This window comes from Falco punctatus, assembly GCF_963210335.1.
Source record: "Falco punctatus genome assembly, chromosome: 11".
Taxonomy (NCBI): Eukaryota; Metazoa; Chordata; class Aves; order Falconiformes; family Falconidae; genus Falco; species Falco punctatus.
Genome location: NC_137591.1, coordinates 11,914,115 through 11,938,102, shown reverse-complemented (window position 1 = coordinate 11,938,102; position 23,988 = coordinate 11,914,115). Strand labels below are relative to the sequence as shown.

Below are 23,988 nucleotides of genomic sequence, written 5' to 3'. Positions count from 1 at the left end.
TCTCTGCCCCTGTCCCCGCTGTCCCAGTTTGGTCAATCTCCAGCCCAGCACGGGCCGTGGCCAGGCACTAACATGTTTCCTCAGGGAAGCCAGCATGGGCAGCCTGCCCGGCCAGGAGCTGCGAGAAAGGAGGGCAGGGAAAGAAGCAGCGCAGCTGCTTGGCTTGCTGTCGGTGTTTCTTTATTTTTCTCTTGTGAAGCCCAGGGAGTCATTTCTGCTCTGCTCTACAGACCCACATGGAGCCCAGAGCAGCACCGTGGGCAGACGGGACCGCAGCCCATCCCAGCCCTCCTCTTGCCCTCTCCCTTCCAGGTCCCTGTCACGCTCTCCTTTTCCAGCTCTCCCAGCGGCCCGCGGCCCTCTCATCGAGGATTCATTGTCTTGTCAGCCTCTAGTTAGCCAGCATGCGTGTGAATCATAAATTACCCCGCCCGGGCCTCTGCTATGCTTCAGCACAGACAAAAAAATTGCACTCCATCACCGTGTCTCCCGGCTTTTAGTGGTATTGATCAATGCTGCTCCCTTCCCGCCCCCCCCCTTTTCATTTTAACCGAGCCGGTTAAGTGCAGTATCTTATTTTGTGCTGGGACAAATGAAAAGAATATTAGCAAGGGCTGAAATATATCTCTTTTTTATCTCTCTGCTACTTTTTTATTGAATCTTTCTGAGTAGGTGGCTTTCCGCAGGATGACAGCCTCATGACAGGCTCCTCATTAGAGCCGAGACAGTAATTGTGATGCATTTCCCTGCGCGGCCTTTTCACTTCTCCCCCCCTCCTGCCTTTCCTCCTCTCTCCTTTTCCCCTGATTTGTAAAGTGATTGGATGTACAGACTCACTCAGTTTCTTAAATTATTGCCCAGCTCAATCCATCTTCCTCTGCCCCGCACCGGGCAGCCATGATCTCCACAGATGGAGAGCCAGGACCAGGATCACGAGTGGTGGGTTTGGATGCTCGGGGACGCTCCTCTCCTCTCCTCACTGCCAGGCTGCCACCCACCATGAGAAATGTGTTGCTGGACCCAACGGGACATGCAACAGCCTCCGAAGAGCCCAGGGTGCTGGGTGAACATGCATTTTTACTGAGCAGCACATGGGATCACCCCAACTGGAGTTAGCTGTGTGGCAGCAACACCACACCAGTTTACCAGTCCTCTCCAGTGTCAGCTTGCCTGGACAGGCAGCTACAAGAGCAACTCTTTTCCTTGGAAGGAAATTAATATTTCAGCAAGCTTTTCTGCCTTAGATCCCTCTGTAGTTTTTAGCCTCAGGAGAAACAAGTGTATTTTCTAAGCTGCTTGGCAGCCTGTGCACCTTAGCAGGGAGCAGTGCTGGGGATCAGGCTGTTGGCAGGGATGCAGGGGGCTGAATTCAGCTCTTTGCTGTGCCCCACATTGCTCATGAGGTTGTAGAGGTCCCTCAGTCCGTCTGTGCCTCTGTTTTATACACCCCAGCTGCATGAAACCAGCTGTCATCCACCCCTGTGCCCCTCTCTGCCAGACTGAAGGCAGGGGTGGCCCCGTGTCATGTCCAGCACAGTCTGAGCCCAGCTTCTGCTGGTGCCCTGGAGCAGCTTTGCGCTGTGATGCAAGAGTAGAGAAGTGACTCCGCACAAGCATTTTCTTATATGAAAAGCCACTTTTCCAGACCTCTGCTCCCTTCCTGCCTGCACAGACCTCCAAAAAGCATGTGCTCCAGGGAAGAGCAGATCTGCTTGATGCAGGGTGATTCCTCAGTGATCAGGATGCGCTCACTGCACTGTGGGGTGTTTGCAGAGTTAGGTCGTGCTGTGGATGCTGTTACAGCCAGACACTGAACACAGCCACAGCACACGAACCTGGAGTTACCTCACTGCTCATCACTGTCGCTGGTGCTTGGCTCTCCGCCACCCTGTGCAGAGCAAATGCAGGAGGGGCTGGATCCAAGGCACCTGGACCTGGGCAGCAAGCTGAGGTCTGCATCCCACACATCCAAGGTCTGCATCCCACACAGCCAAGGTGTGCATCCCACAGCCAGCCAGGAGTCCAAGGGAGAGGAAGGGTTTGCTGGAAGGAATGGGACATGCCCTGACCTCAAGCCACCCCCATGTGCAGGTTTTTGGAGACCACGCACCTTTTGGCTCCAGTCAAAACCAGCAGGATCCAAGGTGGCACCTAGCAGGCAAGATGCAATCCCATGGGGATGGCACTGGGAGCACACCAGTAAATAACAGGGAGGTGGTAGAGCGATGAGCAACTTTTTTCTTGCTCCCTCACTTTACTACCAAATACTATTTGCCTCTGTTGTTATTCTGGGGTGCTCTGCACTGACACCTGAACCATCTCCACCTTCCTCACCCCACCACTGTCATTGTCCCCTGTCTGTGGTGCAGCCCCTTGGCTGTCACTTACTGTCAGGGCTCTGCAAGCCTCACTGGCTGCAGCGCGGGCTCACCAGGAGAAGAGTGAGCATTTGGCTATTTCCAAGCTAATATGGGGCTTTCTTTGAATTATTGTTTTTTGAGCTGGAAGGAAAGGAGGCTTGTCACACAAGATATCTGCTATCAGTACACAAATAACAGCAAGCCCATCATCGAATGGAAAATAATTGCCGCGGAAACTGAGTTGCGGGGGAGCCGGGAGGGATTATTACAGGCACTGGCAGTGGTGATGCTGTCAAGGAGCCTGTGTCAGCACTTCCATTACCACCCACCTGGTTTCAGCGCAGCCCCCAAAGCGGTGCACGGGGCCGCGGGGCCCCAGCACGGGGTCATTTCTATTCAGAAGAGTTTCAGATCAACTGGCTTTGATTGGGTTTAAATGATGGAGTGTTTAAGAGGGAGAGAGAGGAAATAGGAGGGCGAGATGGAGGGAGGCATCTCAGAGGAGGGGGAGTTTGGTACTCAGAGAAGTGGAAAACAGTTTGAGGTAGGAGACATCGAGTGTTGGGAGAGAAGAGCTCGTCCTCCTGGGGACAAGTTTCAGAGGGCTGTGAGGAAGGACGGTGTGGAGATGTGATCCGAAAAGTGGGCAGATGCCCTGGGGTCTGCCCAACGAAGGGCTGTTACGAAAGAGCAAATGCATCCCCAGCAGGGAACATGTCTCCATCAGTGCTCCTGACCCGCTGCCACCACCTGTGTCACCCATGGTGGCAGTCCCTGGGGAGGCACCTGGCTGTGCAATAAGCCATCAGTGGAGCTAAGCAATTGTATTATAAACAATTGATTTCATTCATTTGGCAATTTGCTGAGCTCCTGGACAGAGTGAGCCCTCATGCCTTGTAAACTTTGCTCATTCAGAGTGGCTAGGGAGCATCACTTACTCCGTGCTGTGTAATGACAAGGGGCTGTATACATCACGTGCTGTTGGTGGGCTTTTTTTCTCATGTAAATGTTCTCCAAAACAGCATTCCCTGTCCTGTTTATGAGGAGAAAGCTGTCTTCCAAGTGACTAAGTCCTGGTCTACAAATGCCTCGCAGTGCTGTCAGCCCTGTGTGCTGGGGCACAGACGCAGGGTGGGAGTGAGGATGGCTTCATGCCTTCATGCCTGTTCAGTGCCACACTTGCATCCCCGGTACCTCAGCCCAGCTCCCAGCCTGGAGCCCTGATCCCATTAGCAATACCTTTGCGGTGAACCAGGCCTGACTCAGAGGACTCAGGGGAATTATGTTGGATCCATATCAGTGTGACTGAGGGCTGGATCTGGCCCTCTGTCCCCAGCAGGATCAGGAGGGTTCGGTTCAGTCCCCACCTGAGCTGGGATTCGTTTGCAGATGCCCTCTGACGGAGCCCATGGATAAATTCCTCCGTGCAGGGGTGCGTCTGTGCATCGAGCCCTCTGCTTTCAGAGCAGGAAATATTTGGTTTCAACACTTGGAGTTAAACATTTCCGCGGAGCCCAGGAGACCATGCAAACAGCGGGAGCACCAAGGTTCTGCCTTTTCATCTTTCTGGCACTGGTGAGCAGGGGGTCGGCAGCAGGGGAAGCACGGGCAGAGCCGAGGAGGGTAAACACTGGAGCTGAGCCTGCTGAGCAACCAGAGAGCGAAGGGGAGAGAGAGGGGCAAAGAAAACAAAAACACAGCTGCCAAAAAACAAAAGCCTGAAAAGAGCCATTCAGGGTCTCCCAGGAGTAGGTTTGGCACAGGACTGGGAGGGAAGAGCAGGGAGCACTCACTGCTGGGGCAGACACAGGTCCAGCCCACTCGGGAATATGCTGGCTTCATTTTGGCCTGGACAGACCAATCTCCTGTGCTCCCTTGAGCAGGGTAAGCACCTACACCCCAGTGCGGTCCAGCCGCACACACGGTGCAGGATTCTTTGCTTTTTCATGGGTACCAGGATGTCCCTGCTCTGGAAAGTGAAGGCGGGATGTATGCACGTCCCTCCACCTTGCATTCACAAACAAAACCCAAGGATTCACAGTGCCCATCCTCTCCCTCCCCACAACCCAACAGCCCATGCCACGGAGCTGGGCACTGCTGCCTGGCATGAGCCACCACAGCGTGGGCGTGCGCCAGGCTCTGGGGCACACTGCAGATGTGGATGCCGCTGATCTGGGGAGACGCAGCCTGGTGGCAGCCTCTTGTGGCACTGCAGGCGTGCGGTGGGTCTCACAGACCTGGGGAGGCTTGCGTAGGTGTCCTGCTGGCATGGGAGATGATCCCTCCCTTCTGCCTGTCACTTGCGCTTAGCCCTGCTCCTGCAAAAACACAGTTGTCAGCCCCTTGGGCCAGGAGCTGGGGCTTCTTCTGTCTCCTGCTTTGCAATCTGTACATCAGGGACTTGGCTGCATGTCCAGGTCCCTGTTCTCCTGCCCCTCTGGAAGCCCTTGCTTCAGTGCAAGCACCAGCCTCCCGCACTCACTGGAGCAAGGGGATCTTCCCTGGCTGACACAGGGATGTGGGGTGACAGCTGTCACATCCTTCCTTAGCACGAATTCGTCACTGTATCGTTAATGTAGCTGGTGGGTAAAGCTATTGCTGCTCATTTCTCCTACTGGCCTGGGCTGGGGTTGGGAGTGGCCGTGGAAGGCAGCAAGGCTCCTTCCCATGGCCTGAGATCCCTCCTGGTTTCCCTGGCTGTTGAAAATCAAAGTCACCTCTGCTTAGAAACATGCACCCCATGGAAGAGCCCTGAAAAACAAGCAGGGAGCAAGGAGCTGCACATGCAGGAGGTTAAAAAGCCACCAGCCTGGTGCGACAGAGCTGGTCCTCAGGAGGGACCCCAGCTGCACCTCCTGGTCCGAGGCTGCTTATCCCAGTGCTGCGGTCCAGGACACTCCATCACCTACCCCAGCAAACAAACCCCACTGGGATCCCCAGAAAGCAGAGACCCAGGGATGCTCAACCTACGGTTCACCCTCCGGTGCTGCTGAGATCACCCCTGCCCCACCAGCCCAAGATGTGGGTGGCAGGCGAGGGGGGCTCACGGGCCCCACGGTGATGGTCTGGGCTAGGGATGCCCCCCCAAGTGGGGATGCGGTGTGGTAGGGCGGAGGGCAGCCTGTTTACCCCTCCATCTGCACACACCACAGCGGGGATCCAGCAGGATTTCCCGTCCGCTCAAAGGCTGCCTGTTTATTTTGGGAGGGAGACTCAGACAGCTCCATTGTTTTGCTGCGAAGTTGGGGTTATAAATAGCAGGTGGTCAGGGACGCTCCTGGACTATTTTGGGCCCCCACTACACAAAAGTGGAAAAGCTCCAAGAGGAAGGTGGAATTACTGAAATGCCGACCTTTCCCGCAAGGGTCAGCGGGAGCTGGTTTGGGTTTGGGTTGAGTTCTGGACATTACTTACGAGGGAAGGAGGAGAGAAGAAGATGTTCCCAGTTGCATGGGCTGCACACTGTGTCCTTCTCAGCAGAAGGGTGGTAGGGATGAGGAGCCAAGGTGCCTGGGGTCTCCTGGTGCTCTGCCTGGGAGCCACCAGGAGCAGCTCAAGTTCAGAGGAGAGACTGGCTGGGGTTTCCACCTGGTTCTGCAAATGGGAGAGTTGCCAGTGGACGGGGAAGCTGGGAAGGTAGGGGGTGCCCCATAGCACTGATCTGCCCCAACTTGCCCCTCGTGCCTCAGTTTCCCCCACCTCTTAAAGGGAGGCTGAAGAAAAGGGCAGGTGATGACCCAGCAACAGACCCGTTCCTGCCGGGCACGTACGCTGTGTCCTGCTAGAAGGCAAGGATGAGCCAAGGTGACTCACAAACTTATTTCAGACCCTTCCTCTCATTAAGTGCCTGCACCAGGCGGTTGTACAGTGAGCAGCAGGGACCTAGTAAAGGCACTCACACCGATATTTTATACTTTGAGAAGGTCTATTCCTTTAATGGGGATTCATTTAACTGGGCTCTGCCATCGTTAGGAGCCATAAAATGGCACCTTTTGGCTCCTGATTGGAAGGCCACGGTGCACACAGCCCCCTCGTATCCAGTGCCGGCTGCTTTATTGTGCATTACTGCCTCTCACTCAGATTTAACCAATTTGATCCATGTCTAATACATAAATAAATAATCCAGCAGGAGGGTTCACATTAGATGACAACAGGCGGCTATAAAGCATGTTTCCCCCGGCTGGAGCCATCTGAGCCGGGCTCCGCACGCCCTCTCATGAGCAGAGCTGCTAATACAGCTGGGAGAGGGGGGCCTGGAGACCCGCGGGCTCCTCTGTTTTATTGAAACTTCATTGTTTGCTTTAGAGTTTTATTTTATGTTAAATAGATGCTGTATATTCCTTACAGAGGGGGTAATAAAGTTTCTGAGCTGGAGGAAATTGGCTTCGGAGCAGGGAGTGAACCAGGGAGATGTGGCTGGGCAGGGGAGCAGTGGGGAGGGTTTGGGTGAGGCTGGTGGGAGGCAGTGGGGGCTCATCCCCACTCAGGATCGGGGTCCACAGGTACCCCCAGATCTTGCCTAGGGATGATGCAGCCCCAGGAGGCTCAGGGCTCAGGTGGCTAAGGGATCCGGAGCTGCAGGTGGTGCAGGGAGGGTGAGGGGCCCCATCCCAGTGTGGGGGCAGGGTGAACAGTCCCTGGTGACCACTGAGACGGCCGTGCCGAGCATCCAGACCTGCTCCCTGCCATCCACAGCCTGGCACCATGGGGCATCCTCTGCCTCTGCGTCGTGTGCCCATGGAGAATCGCTCTGCCCTTCGTGGGGGTCATCCTGACCCACCCGACTTCAGGAGTGCTGAGGAGGATGAAGGTGGCTCTTCTTAATTCATTGTTATTAGTTATTTCCCGGGGAGGTGGTGGAAACACCATCCCTGGAGGTGTTTAAAAAATGTGTAGATGCAGTGCTTAGGGGCATGGTTTAGTGATGGACTCGGCAGTCCTGGGTTAACGATGATCTCAAAGGTCTTTTGCAACCTAAAAGATTCTATGATACTAATGGGAACAGAGGGTAGTGCTGTCTCATCCATTTGCCTCAAGTCACACCATCTGCACGGCAAACTGGGGAAGCTGGGGTTGCACAGGGTTGCTCCCAAAATGTGACTGTTGTTGCTCTCGCCATAAGACTGGAGGGCCCACAGCCAGGGCTGGAATGCTGTTGTGCCAGTTGCTGTCCCGCTGCAGAACAGAGCCAGTCCCTGCCCCAGGGAGCATGGGATGGGGAGAGAAATGGGGCTATACTGGGATAAAGTCTTCTGGTTTCAGACCTCAATCAGGACATGGACCAGGGCAGAGTGCAGGCGATGCTGATGGCAGGTGATCAGAGCTAAAGCTTTCTCCCCTCTTTTCCTCCCCACAGGCAAAAAGAAGGCGACTTTGTTTGACAGCCAGGCTCCGATCTGCCCTATCTGCCAGGTCCTCCTGCGCCCTGGCGAGTTGCAGGAACACATGGAGCAGGAGCTGGAGAAGCTCACCCAGCTGAACATCAGGTAAGCAGCTCCCTGGGATTCACCAGCATCCCTGGCTAGCCAGCCAGGCACCTGCAGAAGGCAGAGGAGATGGTGGTACCCACAGCTACCAGATAGAGGAGAGGTAGTGCTGGCCAGCAGGGCAGAAACATTTCCCTGGAGTTCACCACAATGGTAAAGCCAGGCAGAAATGCCTCTCAAAGGCCACGGACACCTCTTTCACTGGGGACATGTGTTGGGCTGAGCAACTCTCACTGTGGCTCATGTCCCATGATGGAGCAGGCCTGCAGCAGCAGCAGCATGCACCACCCCTCGGCTGCCTTCAGCTCCCTTCTGGTTTCCCCAGCAGAGCAAAATCCTCTATTAAAATAAAAAAATAAAAAAAATAATTGCATTTTAACTGCTAGCAGTTATTTAGGAAATGGCTGCAGTCAAGGGTTGGCAGATCCATGCCCCTGCCTTAATAAAACTCGGCAGCCTTGGAAAAAAGTGTGTTTATTTCAATTATTAATGAATTCCCTGGTCATTAAAAGGTGAGGAAAGGAATCAAACTGCCGACTAGAAGCAAAGTTACATCACCAGGTGGTAAGAGAGGAGGGGGAGCGTGTGTGTCAGTGTGTGTGTGTGTGCGCACCAGGGCAAGGGGGTGCACGTGGCTGTGCGTAGGGCAGAGGATGCAAGAAACCATCCCTGCCTGGCTTGGGTCTCCTTTGCAACTGAGCGATAGCCATTGCAGGTGAAGGAAGAAGGAGGGAGCTTTAGCCAGAGAAAAAGAGTCCTCCTCAGATGGGCCTGGGCTCCGATCTCCCAAATTTGGCACCCACAGCCTGAGGCTGAGGCTCGCATCCCCCATGCATTGCACAGGAAGGTGGAGCAGGGCGAGGGGGGCAGGAAACAGGCAGCCCATTTATCCCCTGCGACACCCAGTCCTCTTGTGAGCATAATTTATGGTGTAATTTGGGCTGCATCCAACTTAATAAAGGGCCACTGCAAATTAGTGAACAGGTTTAAATGAACAGAAGCAATTAGTGCTCGGAGGAGCCCATCAAAGAAGTTGGGCCAATATCAGAGTGAAACTGAAACCGCAAGCCAGGAGCGGAGGCTGGCTGGCGCGAGGCAGTGATGGGAAGGTGGCGTTTAATGGGAAAGGAAAGGAAACCCTAAATCATAAAGCATGACAAGGGCCATTGTGGGCCAGCTGACAAATGAAAAAGAATGGCATTATTCCTTTAAATAACAGCAGCAGTTTGAGAGGAGACAGCTCTCCCCAGCTTGCCCTCGCTTCCCTGGCCCGCTCCGCTCGGCCATGCAGGCGGCAAAGAAGAATCAGAGGTCTTTATTAATTATTAAATAACGACTCCCTCTGCAGCGTGATAGATAACGTTCAATCTAGTCGATGGATTCAGGCGATGGAGTCTAATCTGTAATACAGCGGCTCTGCACAGGGACGGTCTCTCCCAGTCCTGGAGGGGAGCGATGCAGGGGCCAGGGCAGGCAGGGTGGGAAGGGCAGGCAGGGCAGGCAGGGTGGGCAGCAACAGTAGGCAGTGGGATGCGAGTGAGTCGAGGTCCTGGGTGCTGCCCGGCTCCAGCAGGGCGGCTCGGTCTAGCGGGTGGCTCCATCTCCCATTCCCCCACCTTTCCTGCCTGGAGGAGCCGGGAGCAAGAACACATCAACAAGAGGAGAGAGAAACTAATAATGATCTCAAATAACCCAATAAACATAAAAATAAAATGTAGGCCTATAAACGTGATGGGCACCGGCAGCCCTGGCCGCTCCCTGCCAATACCGACTTGTTACCGAAATGGCTGAGCAGCTGTTACTTATCAGTCTGATGGGGAGAAGCAAACTGGGGGGCTGCTTTCCAAGGGTCTTTTTTTTTTTTTTTTTTTTTAATTTAAAGAGGATGCAGCCAATCATGGCTTGTGCTGTTAAGTTTTAATAAACCTTAATGATTTGCAACAAAATCATAAATTTCCAGTGCTTGGGGTTAGGAAGGCAGATCCCCTCCTGCCCGCTGAGCCTGCAGCACTGGAGACTTGGCGGGCGCCACATCAGCTCCTGCGGTGGCACCAGAGCTCCCCATGCCAGGATTCCCCACCGGGCTGTGTGGTGGGATGAGCCAGCTGAGATGCTGCTGTAGCGGCAGATCAAGAGGAGGGGAGAGGCTGGTGGAGAAGCAAAGTGGAGGGGCCGCCCCACATCATCCTCTCCACCACGTATTGAGCTTTCAGGGGTCATGGGAGCAGGGAGCTCAGCATCGCTCAGAGGAGGGCAGAGGAAGGGAAGGAGCAAAAGGGATTCCTCCACGTGATCACAAGAGCTTCTTGGGGCTGAGCTACAAGGGAGCTGTAGGAGCCACCTGGATGACACAGTCCCCACTCACCAGGAGCCTGGGGTTCCAATCCACCCACACCAATGCACCCCTTGCTCAGCTGGTGGGGGTGGGGTTTGCTATCCCTCGGGGACAGGGACAGCCCTTCTTCCCCATGGGCAGTGCCAATGTGACTGTCATGGCTTCAGGGCAGGGACATCTCAAAACCTACCTGTCTGAAGCATCCCATGGCAAGGCAGGAGGAGCCATGCTGAGTCACAGGGCAGCACCCACCTGTGCCAAGCATGCCCAGGGGATGGATGCTGGCCGTCAACATCATTAACAACATCACCGCCTGAGCATCATTCAGGAGGAACCAACCCCGGTGCAGAGTCAAGCTTTTCCTTGAAAAAACAGACTTGAGCGGGAATAAGGAACCCAAGTTTCTAGCTCTGTTGCCTTCTTGGTGTGTCCAGTCTCACAAAGCACAGGGAGAGACCTGCTTGTGCTCGCCCCACGGCTCCTCCACCTCGTGTGGGTCTGGCCGAGCCCCGCGCACGGCTCCGTGCAGTGAGGCAAGGCTCTCTGAATGCAAATTTCATTTCTGAGCCACTGGCGCTGTTTCAAGAGCCGGCAGCCTCTGAGCCCTTCTCGGTGTTACATATGTAACAGCCTCATTGAACTTGACATGTCAAATTCAGGCCATTTGTGCAAAATCTCCCTTTAATAATACCGTTTCATTTCGCTCAAATGAGACTTGAATGCATGTAAAATGGAAAAGGATATTTAAGCGCTAACATTAGGCAGATGTCTTGCCAGAGGCCGATTGAATATATGAGATTTTGAAGTGCTTAACACGTTTTCGGTGCTCCCTCTTAGAATATGTCACCTGGCTTTCTTTTTTTCCCCCTCCTTTCTTCCCTCCTCCCCCTCTTTAAGTGAAGGGTATAAATTGAAAGAAAACAAAACTACAAGCCTTGGTTTTATGGGGTTTAACTCTTGCCAGGCAAGACCGTTGGTATTCCTCTTCCAAAGAGAAATTACCTAGTAGCTCACCTTTGCAGAGCACAAGCACAAAGCAGCAGAGAGTGGGAGATGGGTGAGCGGTGGCCCCACGGTGCTCTGCAGAAGGGATGTGCTCCTTGCTCTGCATGTACAGCTCGGAGAGCAAAATGTGCCAGTCCCCAGCTGAGCACCTAAATGCCACCAAGGCAAAAATAAGAAATAATAACAGCGACCCTCTGTGTACACCAGTGCCCTGTGCCCCAGCCAGGCTAGTCGCTGCAGAATACATGAATATTCCTGGCTTGTGCGCATGAAGCTTATCTGTGCACTAGATGTAGGTCTCCTACCCTCACTCAATTCATATTCACTTGTTTTACACCTTTCCGTATTAGAAGCTTGCAATAAAGCACACTGAAATGTGAGGCTCTTTCTGGAGTTGTCAATAGCCCCAGCTCCAAGCTTCGGCTAGTGCTTCAGCTGCAGACGCGCTGCCCGAGCCCAGGGCCACCCGGGGAGTGCACAGGGTGCGAGAGCAGCACCCGTGGTTGTCCCTCAGGACAGGCACGCACACACCCATCCCCGTGTGCGTACCAGTGTGTGCACATACGCTGCATATGTCACTGTAGGTAGATACTATGAGTGGAGGTGGTGGTGCACAGGGGACCCTTAAACCCTGCCTGCTGCTCCCTGGGCAGTGATGGGAGAGGACAACCTGCTGACGGTGGGGGAGGCTGGGTGGAGAAGGGGCAGGCTCAAGGCTATGGTTTGAGTTTGAAGGGGGAGGGAAAATGAATCTGAGGACAGGAGAGGAGTAAAGGAGGCAGTAGGAGCTGTGGAGCCTGCCTCAGCTGGTGGTCCCTGATGGTTCCATGGTGCTTTCTAGAGTTTGGGGAAGAGGCACTTATTGGCCATTTAAAAAACTTTACAAAGTCATTACAAATATTACAGTTGCTGAGTCAAACACTTGAAGGTTGGGAATGTGCCTTTGGATGTAGTGTTTTTAATAACATGATGCTCTGTTCTTGAATATGCAGTAGTCTTTTAAAAAATTTTATTTGGCAGGGGGCATTTTTATTTCCCTGTGTGATAGCTAGAAGATTCTTCACTGCATTACCAGCACCAAACCTATGCTTCAGAGCTGTGATTTCACCTCCCCAAAAGGATGAGGTGTATCATTATAGCTGGGGAATGGTCCAGAAGTTGGAGCAGTGAGTTGCACCGTGCCAGCTCTGTTCCTGCTTTTGCAGCTGAAGGACAGTGTGAGCCCAGACAGGACTATCTCAGCTCTTTCCCCTTATTTAAAGGGGGTTTTAAGCTTAGCAGATGTAGCCAGCAGTATCCTCATGCCATGCTGTAATATTACCTGTGCCTGTGCTATGGCATCCCAGAGCCGGGCATGGCAGTGCAACAGCTGCCTGGGGGGCTCGGCGGGGATGGGTGGGCTTGGGTGGGTGGGTGGGGGGTGACGCTGTTCTCACAGTGCCCCTTGGCTGCACACACTCTCCCCTTCTTCACTCGTCTTCCTTTCTTTCCTCCACACTGAATACTTGATCTGAGCGTATTTGTGTTTTAAAGCCCGTGCTTACCTGTTGACTGTTCCCAGCCTGGGCTAGAAGCTCCCGTTTCTCCTTGCCGCTGTGGTGGGAGCATGGGGACACATCCCTGTGCACCCAGCATCCCAGGAGCTACTGATTCCCCCTAATGTCCCTTCTGGTGTGTCCAGGAATAATTTCTCTTCTGATTCTCTGATTATGAAGCATTTCCCAGAACACAGAGGGCACACGGGTCTTTCACCTTGGTGCAGCTGGGAAATGCTGCAGGCTGTTTTCTGGTGACCTCAAAGATGCTGTCACAAAGAGGAAACAAACAGTGTCAGGCAAAGGAGGGCAGAGCAAGGTGCAGTGGGAGGGCCCATTTCAAAGCAGGTGAAGTGCCCAGATGGGGGATTTAGCTTGACTCTTGCATCCAGCTTTGATTCATGTCAGAGGAAAAGAGCCAACCATGGGGCTGTGGTGCTCCAGCTCCTGTAGCAGCTCTCAACGCACCTCTGCCCAGGCTTAAATCTTCCTTCGGCAAACCTCTGAAGCTTCCTCTCCCTCATTTGCACATGCGTTCTGTTCCTCTTGCTGTTCTTAATCCTCCCTCCTTTGGCAGCCAGGGTGGAAGCAGAAAATGCTGCCTCAGTTCCTGGCACTGCACTGAGCATCCTCACCCTGCTCGGGGCGGGGGGGGCTTCACCTCCTTTTTATGCAGAGAGACACAGCGGTAGCTCTCCTTGGGGGACAGAGGCAGCTCCGGGCCTGGTGGGATAATGAATAAGGAGGAAGCTGGCAATATAGCTACAACATGAAGGCTGTAGGACCTTGGGAGGTGGCCTGGTCACTCCAGGCAGAGTCACTGTCCTTGAGAAATGACTTCAGGCAGCTGGAGATGCATCCTGGATTTCACATCCTTTCACAGGTTTATTTCCCAGTGTTTCACGGTCTTTCTGATTAAACTCATCCCATGCTAACCCCCCGCCCAGAGTCTGCACCTGAGACTCCTGGTGATGGACGAGGAGAGAAGCACACCACCCCCATGGACCCTGCATGCCCAAATACCAGAGGCTTTCTGTGTTGCTCCCGGTCAGGATAAGGACCCAGAACAAGTTATGGGAGGTGGCTCATATCCTGCTCTTGCTCAGGAAACCCTATGTTTAAATACAGCTGCTCCTTGCACTGCCCCAGCAAGGGTTTGCTTCATTGCAGTGGGATCTGCTGGGCGCTGTGTTGCCCCAAAGGGCTCTTGGAGGAGACCTTCTTGGGGCTGGTGTGGGTGGCTGCTCTGGGAAGGGCGAGCGGCTGTGCTGCCAGGCCCAGCAGGATAAATAGAGTGTGTAAAACCCGAATTAGCTCTGTTGTCATGTGTCAGACCAGGGTCATGGCTCTCGCCTCAGGTCTCCTTGATTTATGCCTGGGGACTTTAACTTGACGGCCAGGTACTTCCCCAGACTCCATGTGCAGCGAACACTGCAGGTCCCCCAGCCTCTGAAGGAGTGAGATTAGAGATGTTTCTGAGTGAGAAGGGTTTTTTTCCAAAGCTCCCTTGAAATACATGCAAAGTCCCTTCCTTGCATGTGGTAGACACCTGTGAGCGCTCCAGAGAGGGCAAGGAGCCCTGGCCAATGAGTAAGATTGCAACTCGGGGAAAGCAGGCACTGTAGCCTCCTGTTCCTCGACTTCTCTGTCTTTTTTTCTTCCTTCTTTTTCCCTCTTCTTTTTCCACCTTCTTCTTTTCCTTTCTTTCTTTCCTTTCTCCCCCTCTTCTTCCCTCTCCCTCCCTCTCTCCCCACCCCCCAATATCAAGGCGACATCTCCAAGCCAAGTACTTTTAATTTCGCCCGTGGCCCTTGCTGACACGGTGGATATGCACAGCAAGTTAAATTCCCGCCTGATCAATAAAGCAGAAGCAGTGTGTCCGACTGGTCGATATTTTTTTATCTGTCTTCAGCCCAGTCCTGCTGATGACAGCCCCCTGCGCTTCAGCAAAGGCACTCAAGGGCATCGGGCTTTGGCAACACAGCTCTTTTTTTTATTTAAATTAAAAAAAAAAAAACCAGATGCCTAAAAAAAAAAAAAAGTTCATGGAGTTTGGCCTTTGCTTAATAATGTTTTATGATTTATCTTAATTTTTAATTGAAAAAAATTTGCGAATTAATTGATTTCTGGGACTTGCCAATTAACATTGTAATTGGGTGCATGATAAATTTCGAGGGAGCATCATTTTTCTCCCTCTCCCCCTTGTCACTGAGAAGGGGAATCACGAGGGCAGCTGCTTCCTATCCGTATGCCCCCCGCTCCTTCCCGAGGTGCCGCTGCCCTCCTCCCCTGTATCTTAAAGAAGGAACAAGAAAGCTAATAAAGTCATGTTATTAGAGTCTCACCAGAGGTGACCCCTCAAGGCATAAATCCAGGCCAAGGAGATAGTGGGGACAGGCACTATTAAGTGCCTGACAGTGCTTTGCGAGGCAGGACTGGGCACGTCCCCTGCAGCACCCTCTCCCCAGGCCAAGGCGAAGGCATCCAGCCAGCCCGCGACTCCCGCAGGCTTTCCCGGAGGGCTCTGGACCCTCTGAGGTGTTCAGCCAAGCAGTTCATTACCTGTGATGTCTCCCGGCACGCGTGAGCCTCCACACAATGCCCAACTGCTCCAGGGAGAGACCTGACTGCGGCACCGAGCAGCCGGTACCCAAACGGCGGCATCCCGCCGCGCATGCAGCATCCAGGATTTGTCCTGCAGCCAACGTCTCCCAGCAAAATCAGGCTGCTGGGGCAGGTCAGTGCTTGGGGGGCAGCTTTGGGGTCATTCATACCCTCCTCTGCCCTAAGCCTCCAGGGAGCAGGTCCTGCCGTGGGGCAGCAGCAGGGCACCTCATGCCACCCCACAGCAGAGATGTCCAGCGTGGAACCTCAGCTCTGGGGTCATGGGTCTCCAGATTCATGCACAGATGCATCCCCAGGGGCATGGGAAGTGGCATCACCTGAAGCTTTCTCCAGCAGTGTGACTCATGTCAGATTTAAACTAAACACACTCCATCACTGGAGGAACCTGGCTGGAAGTGTCAGCTCCTCCGTGATACCCAAGCAGGGTGCAGGGCCACCTGCCATACCGAGGCAGCTAACAGGGTCATGTCCCCACATGGTGTGAGGACAAGTGGGTAAGCTGGCTGCTGCCAAAATGACGAGTGAGGGCACAGTGTTGTGCCAAGGCAGGGAGAGAGGACAAGCCACACCTGGCAGGGACCGATATGGAGAGCATCCATATCAGAGAGCAATACCAAGTAAATTAAAGAGTGCTTGGTGCCTCTAGAACTTCTCCCACCCACTCCACGTGCTGGTATGGATCACCTCACCACAGTCAACTCAGGTGTCCCACACATTGTCTAAAGCCCGTGAGTCTGGATGGGGCTTTGCTATGCTGTCCCACAGCCCCTGCTACACCCCACTGGGTGCAGGGAGTGAAGGATGCCAGCCCGGGTGAAGGGTTCCAGACTTCCCCGGCAGAGCCACAGCTTTCCCCACCAGCCAGGACACCAGAAAGGCCAGGATCAGTCCAGCTCCATGCCTGTCAGTGTCAGTGGCGGAGAACCATGGGGGAATGGAGGGAAATTTATGAGGAGAGGAGTCTGTTTATTATGTAGCAAATGTGGTGCTGCTGATACCATGGATTTATCCTCTTTCATCCCCCCTCTGATTTGTGTCCCTGCCCCTCACTGTGGCAGATTAATCATGGACAGAAAGGGAAGAGAGACCCTCCAGCTTCCTCCCACACACTCAGAGGGTGGCAATGACAGCAGCCTGGACCCTTCATCCACAGCTTCTCCAGCAGAGAAAGCACAAGCCACATGGCTGCCTGTCCTGCACAGAGATGCCCCATTCCTCTCCCCCTACGCAGACCCCAGGGAAGGCAGAACCTGCTGCCCATAGCCTGTGGGTGAGAGCACTTCTTGTGGGTCAGGGCTTCCAGGGTAGCACAGCGAGCCAGAAAATTTTCAGGTCATGTATCCCCTGGCTCATGCAGTGCCCTCCCCGAGTGCTATGAACATTCCTTGAAGTGCCTTCAGACCCACAGTACCCACAGCCCACTGACTGCAGGGCTGGGGTTTGCAGGCTGAGGTTTGGGACCTCGAGGGCAAAGCCTTCCTCTGCTGCTGACTCCCAGGGCAGTGGGAAGTCTGGGAAGGGATGTGTCGAAACCCAAGGGTGAGAAATAAATCTTCGGTCAGTTATTTGCCCTGAAGCGATGTATGCCTCTTTCGGAGCCTCTTCTGAACTGCCATGTGAGCTGGGAATAATTAAACAGTCATTATAGCCACGGTAGCAAAGAGCCCCCCAGATCAATCTAATGCATGACCTTTCCCTCCGACTTTTCTCTTTATTTTTCCAGCTACCTCCTTTTCAAATAGTGGGAAAGAAATGAAACTACCTTCCCACCCCAGCCTCCTGCTTCACCCCGCACACATGAACTGTCACATCCTCACCCAGAAACTTGTCACCCACTCTGAGTGGGGGCTCCCAGCAGGAGCATGGTGTACCAGGGGTTAACAAATTAAAAACCCAGTGGGGGAGAAAGAGCCAAGGGTGTGATTGGGACAGAGTAAGTAGCGGATTTTAGCACAGTCAGGTCATGCCACAGTGTTTTATGATCCTGCTGCATTTCTGTTGCAGCTTCATCTCTTTGGGGGAGGTGGGTGGCTGCCCTGCAGAGCCAGGTTTGTCACAGCTGGCTGTGTTGGGCGCTGAGTTCTCACAAATACTGACTGGCAGAACATTTAGGAGGCACAGCTGGGACTGTAGGTGCAGGGCGTTTCTGCTCCTGACTCCAGCGTCTTTGGCAGTTTGTACCATCACTCAGCCCCTTTCCCCACCATGGGATGCAGGTGCCACTAGAGCAGCCACAGCAGGTTAAAAAGCCCAGTGTGCTTCCCTTGATGGCATGGATCACATCCAGCCATGCTGGGGACTGTCACATGAAGCGAGGTGATGATTTGGCCTCATGTAGTTTAAAAAGAAAGAAAAAAAAATCAAACTCCCATTTTCCTATTTAGGCTTCAAGTAACACTTCCACTTATTTAAACTGGCATTCACAAAAATCCAATTCCCTCTCTACCTGGCAACTGCTTATTTACAGCTGGTGTTGCCATCCACACAGCTCTGCAGGAGGCTTGCTCTGCTGCCGGGGCTCCCGTCCCAAGGCTGCATGCTCAAGCCATGAGTCCTGCAGCTAAAAATAAATTGCTTCCACTGGATATTTTTTTTTGGTTGGTGTTTTGTTGTTTTGTTTTATTTGTTTGGTTTTTTTTAAGAAATACATCAGTTGGCTACAGCTTGTAGAAACCTTTTGGCTTTGCAAGATCTCATGTGGGAGCTGCATATGCTCTGGCTGGTGCTTGTCAAATCCGGAGGGCTGCTGAGACGTATTCTGTGGAAGAGCTGCAGAGCTGGAAGACACCAGCTATGTGGCAGCAGCTCTCTTACCACCTCTTTAAACCTCTTCTGGCTGCAAAGTCATTAAGGGATAAGCACAAACAACTGTAACCGCCTGAGCTCAAGGAACTTCTCTTGCAGTTGTTACTATGTGTGGGAAGCGCCGCTGGGGGTGGCTGCCATGCCTGGTACTGAGCTTAGCCCTGTCTCGATGGTTGCCCATCATAAGCCCTACCTTGCCTTGGGTGGGGGCTCTGCAGAAATCTCATTTGGACATGCTTGGGAAGCCCAGGAGGCTGTGGTGGGCTGAAGCACAGCATCGGAGCTGCTTCTGGCCTTTTTGTTGCTGCACCGAGACTTCAGGCAAGTCCCATCACTGCTCTGTGCTCAGATTTCCACTCTGAGCACATCGCGCTCGCTTGCTTGCTCTCCTCACTCGAGCTGTAGCTACAATTACAACAGAGCTTTCCAACCCTTGCTCAGGGATGCTGCTGTGATGCCCCAGTGCTGTGGCAGTCAGTGTGCGTGCTGCGGTGAGTGCAGAGGAGGAAGGCTCCTGCCTCTGCTTCCCTGGGGCAGCTGCCTGGCACTGGACTCTGCCTGGGCTGGAGGGTTAGCAAGGGCCCTGCCTGCATGTGGTGGGCTCTGGGCACCAAGAGTACATGCTGGGTCGTGGTCCTCTGTCTGGCAGTTGATGGGCCATCTGCCATGGGAAGTAAGGCTTCTGCTTGTCTCCTGACTTGGGGCACCCATAAAATTTCTCTTTTCTTTTGGAGGAAAGCTGAGATTCCTACAACAGTTTGCAAGAGCAAGGGCTTAAAGGAAAAGGACAAGTACCATCTTGCTCATGGTAAAGCGCTGTCAGATCACTTAACTTTCAGCTCACACCCTGGGTTTTCCAAGTGGGAAGCAGCAGCTTCCATTCATGGGGATGATACCACTCGTTGCATAACACTTTTTTTTTTTTTCCTATGGCAAGCACATCTTAAAAGGCAGGACCGTAAGAAAGAAAATAAATAAGCTTGAAGGTCATTGTGTGTAATAACAGCCATGGCAGGGATAGAGAAACCCCAGGACTGTGGTAAGGGGGGAACATATCCATCGTGCTGAGCTGCTCTTTGCCCTTTTGGACACCATGGCTGAAGCACTGGGTCTAAACAGCTCCCTTGGGGCTTGCTCTGGGAGATGCCAAGGGATACCCAGTTGCATCTGGGGATGCTCCTAACCAAATATCTGCCTAGTGTTAAAAGACATCTGCATGTCTGTGGTGTAGCCTGAGTCTTGCTTTCATTGTGGAAGGCCTGGCTGAGAGTGAATGTTCCTCTTAAAGCTGATGTGCCCTAATATAGCGGAATGATGAGTCCCCAGCAAGTGCCCTGGAGCACGTGGGGACCTGGCTGTGCAGCTCCTGTTAGTGGGTGATGCAGCTGCACGGCTGGGCAGAGCCCTCCAGCAGCACCAAAGCAGGGACCTTATGTTGCCCCCAGAGAGGTGCAGGGCACCCAAACGTGTGGGGATGCAGGAATGCATGGCCAGAACCGGTGTCTCAGCACCATGAAAGGGAGCCAGTGAGGAAGCAGCCTCATGTTGCTTGGAAGTTCAAAGTTATTGAGAGAGAGAGAAGGCAGCTACCCAAATCGCTGGGTCTTTCCAGGGCACTTCTTGTCTTCCTTGGTACTTTGGGGGGGTTGCCTAAAAGGGAAAGGAGTTGTTTTGCTGTAATGAACTAGATAAACAATTCCCCAAATAGATTAAAACTAACTGTAACTTATAAAAGTGGGTAGTAATTATATTTTATTAGCTAGCAAAACACCATTTTTTTATTTCATAGGATAATTCTGTGTAAATCACCTTAATTAGAAGTGTCAGACGAGCCCGTGAATATCGTACTTAGTAACTAATTTCCTATGTACAGGTTATAATTTAAAACACATGGATCACTCGCCGAGTGGAAATATGCTAGCCATGAAATAATGTGGGGAGTGTTGGGGTTATTACTATGTAAATGTGTAATCATTTCAGACCACTGCAGCCTGGCTGGGTGATTAAAGAGAATCCCAAGGTCTCCAAAGATTGTGCTCTCTGCAAGGGCCTAGAGCAAAAAAACTTTAAAAGGCACTGAAAAGTGTTTGAACTTTAAAGGTCTTGATTTCCCTTTTACCATTTTTAATTTGTCTGCGGTGTTTATGGAGGGGAAGGTTTCTCTTTGCTGACGGCTTTTCGATTCTCAGCCCACTGCCAGCATCCTTAAGAGGTGCAGGGGCTGCAGCCGCTGTAATTTGGGGGGTTGTTGAGCAGGGTGGAGGAGAGCACCCTTAAACTGCAGCGTCTTGGGACTTGGATGACCAGAGCTTGTGCGCATTCCTGAATCATCTCTGGAAATGAATAAAAACAAATTGCAAGCTCTTATGAGCAATAGAGTGGGGCTAAATTGCAAGAAAGGGGGGTTGTTCTTAATAGTCCTCCAAATGAAGAATAAAATAAACTCTGCCAAGTTATCTAAGTCAGCCCCCTTCCTCATCAGACCCAACAGAAGAGGCTTGGGCTTTCAGATGGCCAGAGAAACTCTCATCCTGAAAACTGCAGTTTCCTGGCACTAACACCATTTCTGGGAGGAATTAATGAGATTCTTCCTCTTTCCCTCAAAAAGGAATGATTTTAAACACCTTTAACAAGAAAAGGGAGGAAATGAGTTGTTTTTTTTAACCTGGCGTTTGGATTATAAAAGAAAAAAAAAAAGTTGTTTCACACTTTGGGCGATTGAGAAATTCAAGGTAACGCTGGAGATGGGGAAGGGGGTGGAAATCTTTCCCATTGCACGTGTTTGGGCATGGGCTGAGGTGGTGCCAGGGCTGCATCTTGGGGGGCAGCAGGGACTGACCCTGCTCTGTGCCACCTCCGGAGAGTCGTGGGGGCAGAGATGGGGGCCAGGACATGAGGGGCACCCTGCACCTCCCAGCAAACATCTGGCAGCACATCCCCACAGGGAAGGGGGGCTGTGATGGAGGTGATGCCCCAGCCTGTCGGTCGGTGGTCCCGGGAACCACAGTCACTTTCTCCAGGAGCAGAGCTGTGGCGTTTGGGGTGACCTGATGGCCGTGAATAACTGTGTTTCCCCGCATTTCGGGGTAGGGGGCGAGGGCAGTGGCACTGGGAGAGGAGGAGGACCGTAGCCCCGGGAGAAAACACCTTCCTCCATCCCTGCTCATTTCATAACACCCAGCCATCTGCCAAATCAAGGCAGATTAAAGCCAGCCAAATTCAATTTCTCCCCGCTGGCACTGCAGCTCAGCATCTGGGGCTAAAGTGTCCCCGACAAAGCGAACATGACAGGCACATTGCTTTTTTGTCACATCTAGTACCGTGTTGATCTTCTAAAAGTCTCATAAAAATTTATTGATGTCTCCCATATTGCTGTGATTGAGAAGAAAGGAGCGCGGGTGTGCGGAGCCGGGTGCGCGCGCGCGGGCGAGCGTGTGTGCGTGTGTATATTAATGTTTCTGAAGTAGATCTGATTTGATATGTCTTGTTCTATTGTCAGCATCTGTTTAGCGAGGCTTTTTAATACTTTCTGGCTGCCGATCACTCATCCTTAGCCTGGGATGCAGGCTTGCATACAAATTTTGTTATTAAACACAATTCCATTCCCCCCCCTTCCCCAACCTCCACCTCCCCCTGCTATCCTCCCCCCTCCACCCAGCCACCCATCCATCATCTCCCCGGGGCTATGGGGAGTGGGAGGCAGCCGCCCCACCGGCAAGCACTTACAAGCACAGGCACTGGGCTTGGCAACATATTTCAAGAGCCTTTTGCCTGCTGCAGGTGCTTTGCATTGACAAATCGAATCATGGGGAAATAATTTATTTCCTAATGCTGTTTGCAGCATGTTAGCAGGAGAATTTACATGAGAGAGATTACTTTAATAACCAAAAAATTACAGTGCAGGCCTCCCCGCCATGTCGGCTTTGATATGTAATTGTTTCAAGTTTAACCTGTCTGGAGGGGGGAAGTTGTTATTAAATCTATAGCATCTCCCGCTGGCGAGGGCAGGCGAGGAGGAGCGCTGTGGCAGGGACCTCCTTCCCTGCTAAATGGGGAACAAGCTGAATTAACAAATCACTCCAGCCTCCAGCAGAGCAGCTGCCTCCACAGCATGGCTGGAGCTGAGGGGATCTTCTTTCCCTTGCTCTTACGTCGATTTAATCTCCCTCCCTTTCCTTCCCTCCTTTTTTTTTATTGTGCCTGACCCTATGCAGAGCTCACCACCTCCTCTCCCCTCTCCTTGGATTTCTTCCCCATGCCCCTGCGGGCTTGCTCCCTGCTTTTACCCAGGGCTAGGAGAGGAGCTGTGCAAGCCCCCAACAAGGGGGAGAGTCAGGATTTTACTCTGGATCATGTGTCTGGGTTTAGGGGGGTCCACTTGTAGGACCATTTTATTCCAGATGGAGAGACAGTCGGCACTGCCCTCCTTTCCGTGCCCCTCTGGTCATGGTGAGGAGGCTCTCGTTGGTCTAGGGAAGGGTAGCCATGCACTTTGCTATTTGACCTCACGAGATCCCTTGAAGTATCTATCCACCCCCTTGCCCACCGCAGTGGGTTTGTGACTCTGACCCTGTTCTCTTCTCTCTTGGCAGCAAGAGCTCCATCCTGAAGGATGCCATGGCAGCAGGCACCCCCAAGGTAAGTGACCACAATTTGGCACACTTTTGCCCCCCCTGAAGGATGCTTTTTACATCCACTCACCTTCCCAGCCTATTCCCTGTTCCTGGTACTTAGTGTCTCCCAGGAAGGTGGCCATGCTGTGGGGACTTGCCAGCACTGGGGGATGCAACTGCCCCCATTCACCCACTGGGTTGGAGTGGCCCAGTCCCTGCATGAGGCTCTCTTGTTCCCCGTGCAGCCAAGGGATGGTGGAGCTGAAGGACCCAGCAGGCTCTGGGATTCCAGATTGTGTCTAATGACAGCTAATGAGAGCTGATCACACGCAGGCTGAGCTCAGCCTGGGAAATCATGTGCAGGAGTTCCTGGAGCCAGAGCCATATGCCAGTTTTGGAAGAAGGGAGTGGGACTGCCTCATGGGAGCGACGAAGAACACCTGAGGAGGAACCCAAATCTCTAAAAGGCCCTGTGTCAGCCTCATCCTCCTCCCCAGGACCCACCTTCCATGCCTTGGCTCAGTATGCAAAAATACAAAATGCGTGGAGCATCACAGCAGCACTGCAAAGGGCATCATTTACTAATCGGTATCACTCTTAGCTGGACTTGGTATGATATGGCAGTGGGAAGGACCAGAGCTTGGGCAGGCAAGTGGGTGGCAGGGAGCACTGCAGGGCAGCCGGGCATTGCACCTCTGAAGACCATGCTGTGCTCCCCAAGACAGGTAAATGCAAGTGGGCCAGGCTCTCCTATGCTTCTGGTGACACAGTCCGAGACAGGGAGGCTCCTGGCTTCCAGGGAAGCACAGGGCATCTCTCATGGGAGATGTCTTCATGGTTGTTTTAGTAGAATCAACTTCAGGTTTCATTCTCTTTGGTTTTTTTCTGGAAGCTTTGGGTCATTTTTGGCATGTGATGTCAGCAGCAGAGACTGATGTTTCTGTTCTAGGTTTTCCCCTTGGGGCTGGGTGTCTTACCAAGCACACCAACACCTTGTCTGCTCTGCCAAGCCAGGGCCCGGGGAGCCACCATGCTGACCTGAGTTCCTGAGAGGCAGGGACACCTCTTAGATAAGCCCAATAATTTCCCATATCCTCCAAGAGAAAATAAAGATCGCAGTGATCCTCCATAGTGCTCCTTACCATTGGCATTCCCATCTCCTGCGTGACTACCCTTGACTCACATGCCCTGTCCTGCAGATACTGGGAGGAATGTGGAGACCTG

General features: G+C 52.8%; 1 protein-coding gene across 10 annotated transcripts in view; it reads left to right on the top strand.

Moving 5' to 3' along the window:
- Positions 1–23,988, top strand: part of RNF220 (ring finger protein 220) — a 229,888-nt gene that overhangs the window by 135,413 nt on the left and 70,487 nt on the right. For all 10 annotated transcript variants that reach the window (XM_080406146.1, XM_080406145.1, XM_080406144.1 and 7 more), the window contains 2 exons: positions 7,717–7,846; positions 22,744–22,789. In XM_080406146.1, coding sequence (XP_080262272.1) covers positions 7,717–7,846; positions 22,744–22,789 — 176 coding nt within the window. The remainder of the gene's footprint in view (positions 1–7,716; positions 7,847–22,743; positions 22,790–23,988) is intronic.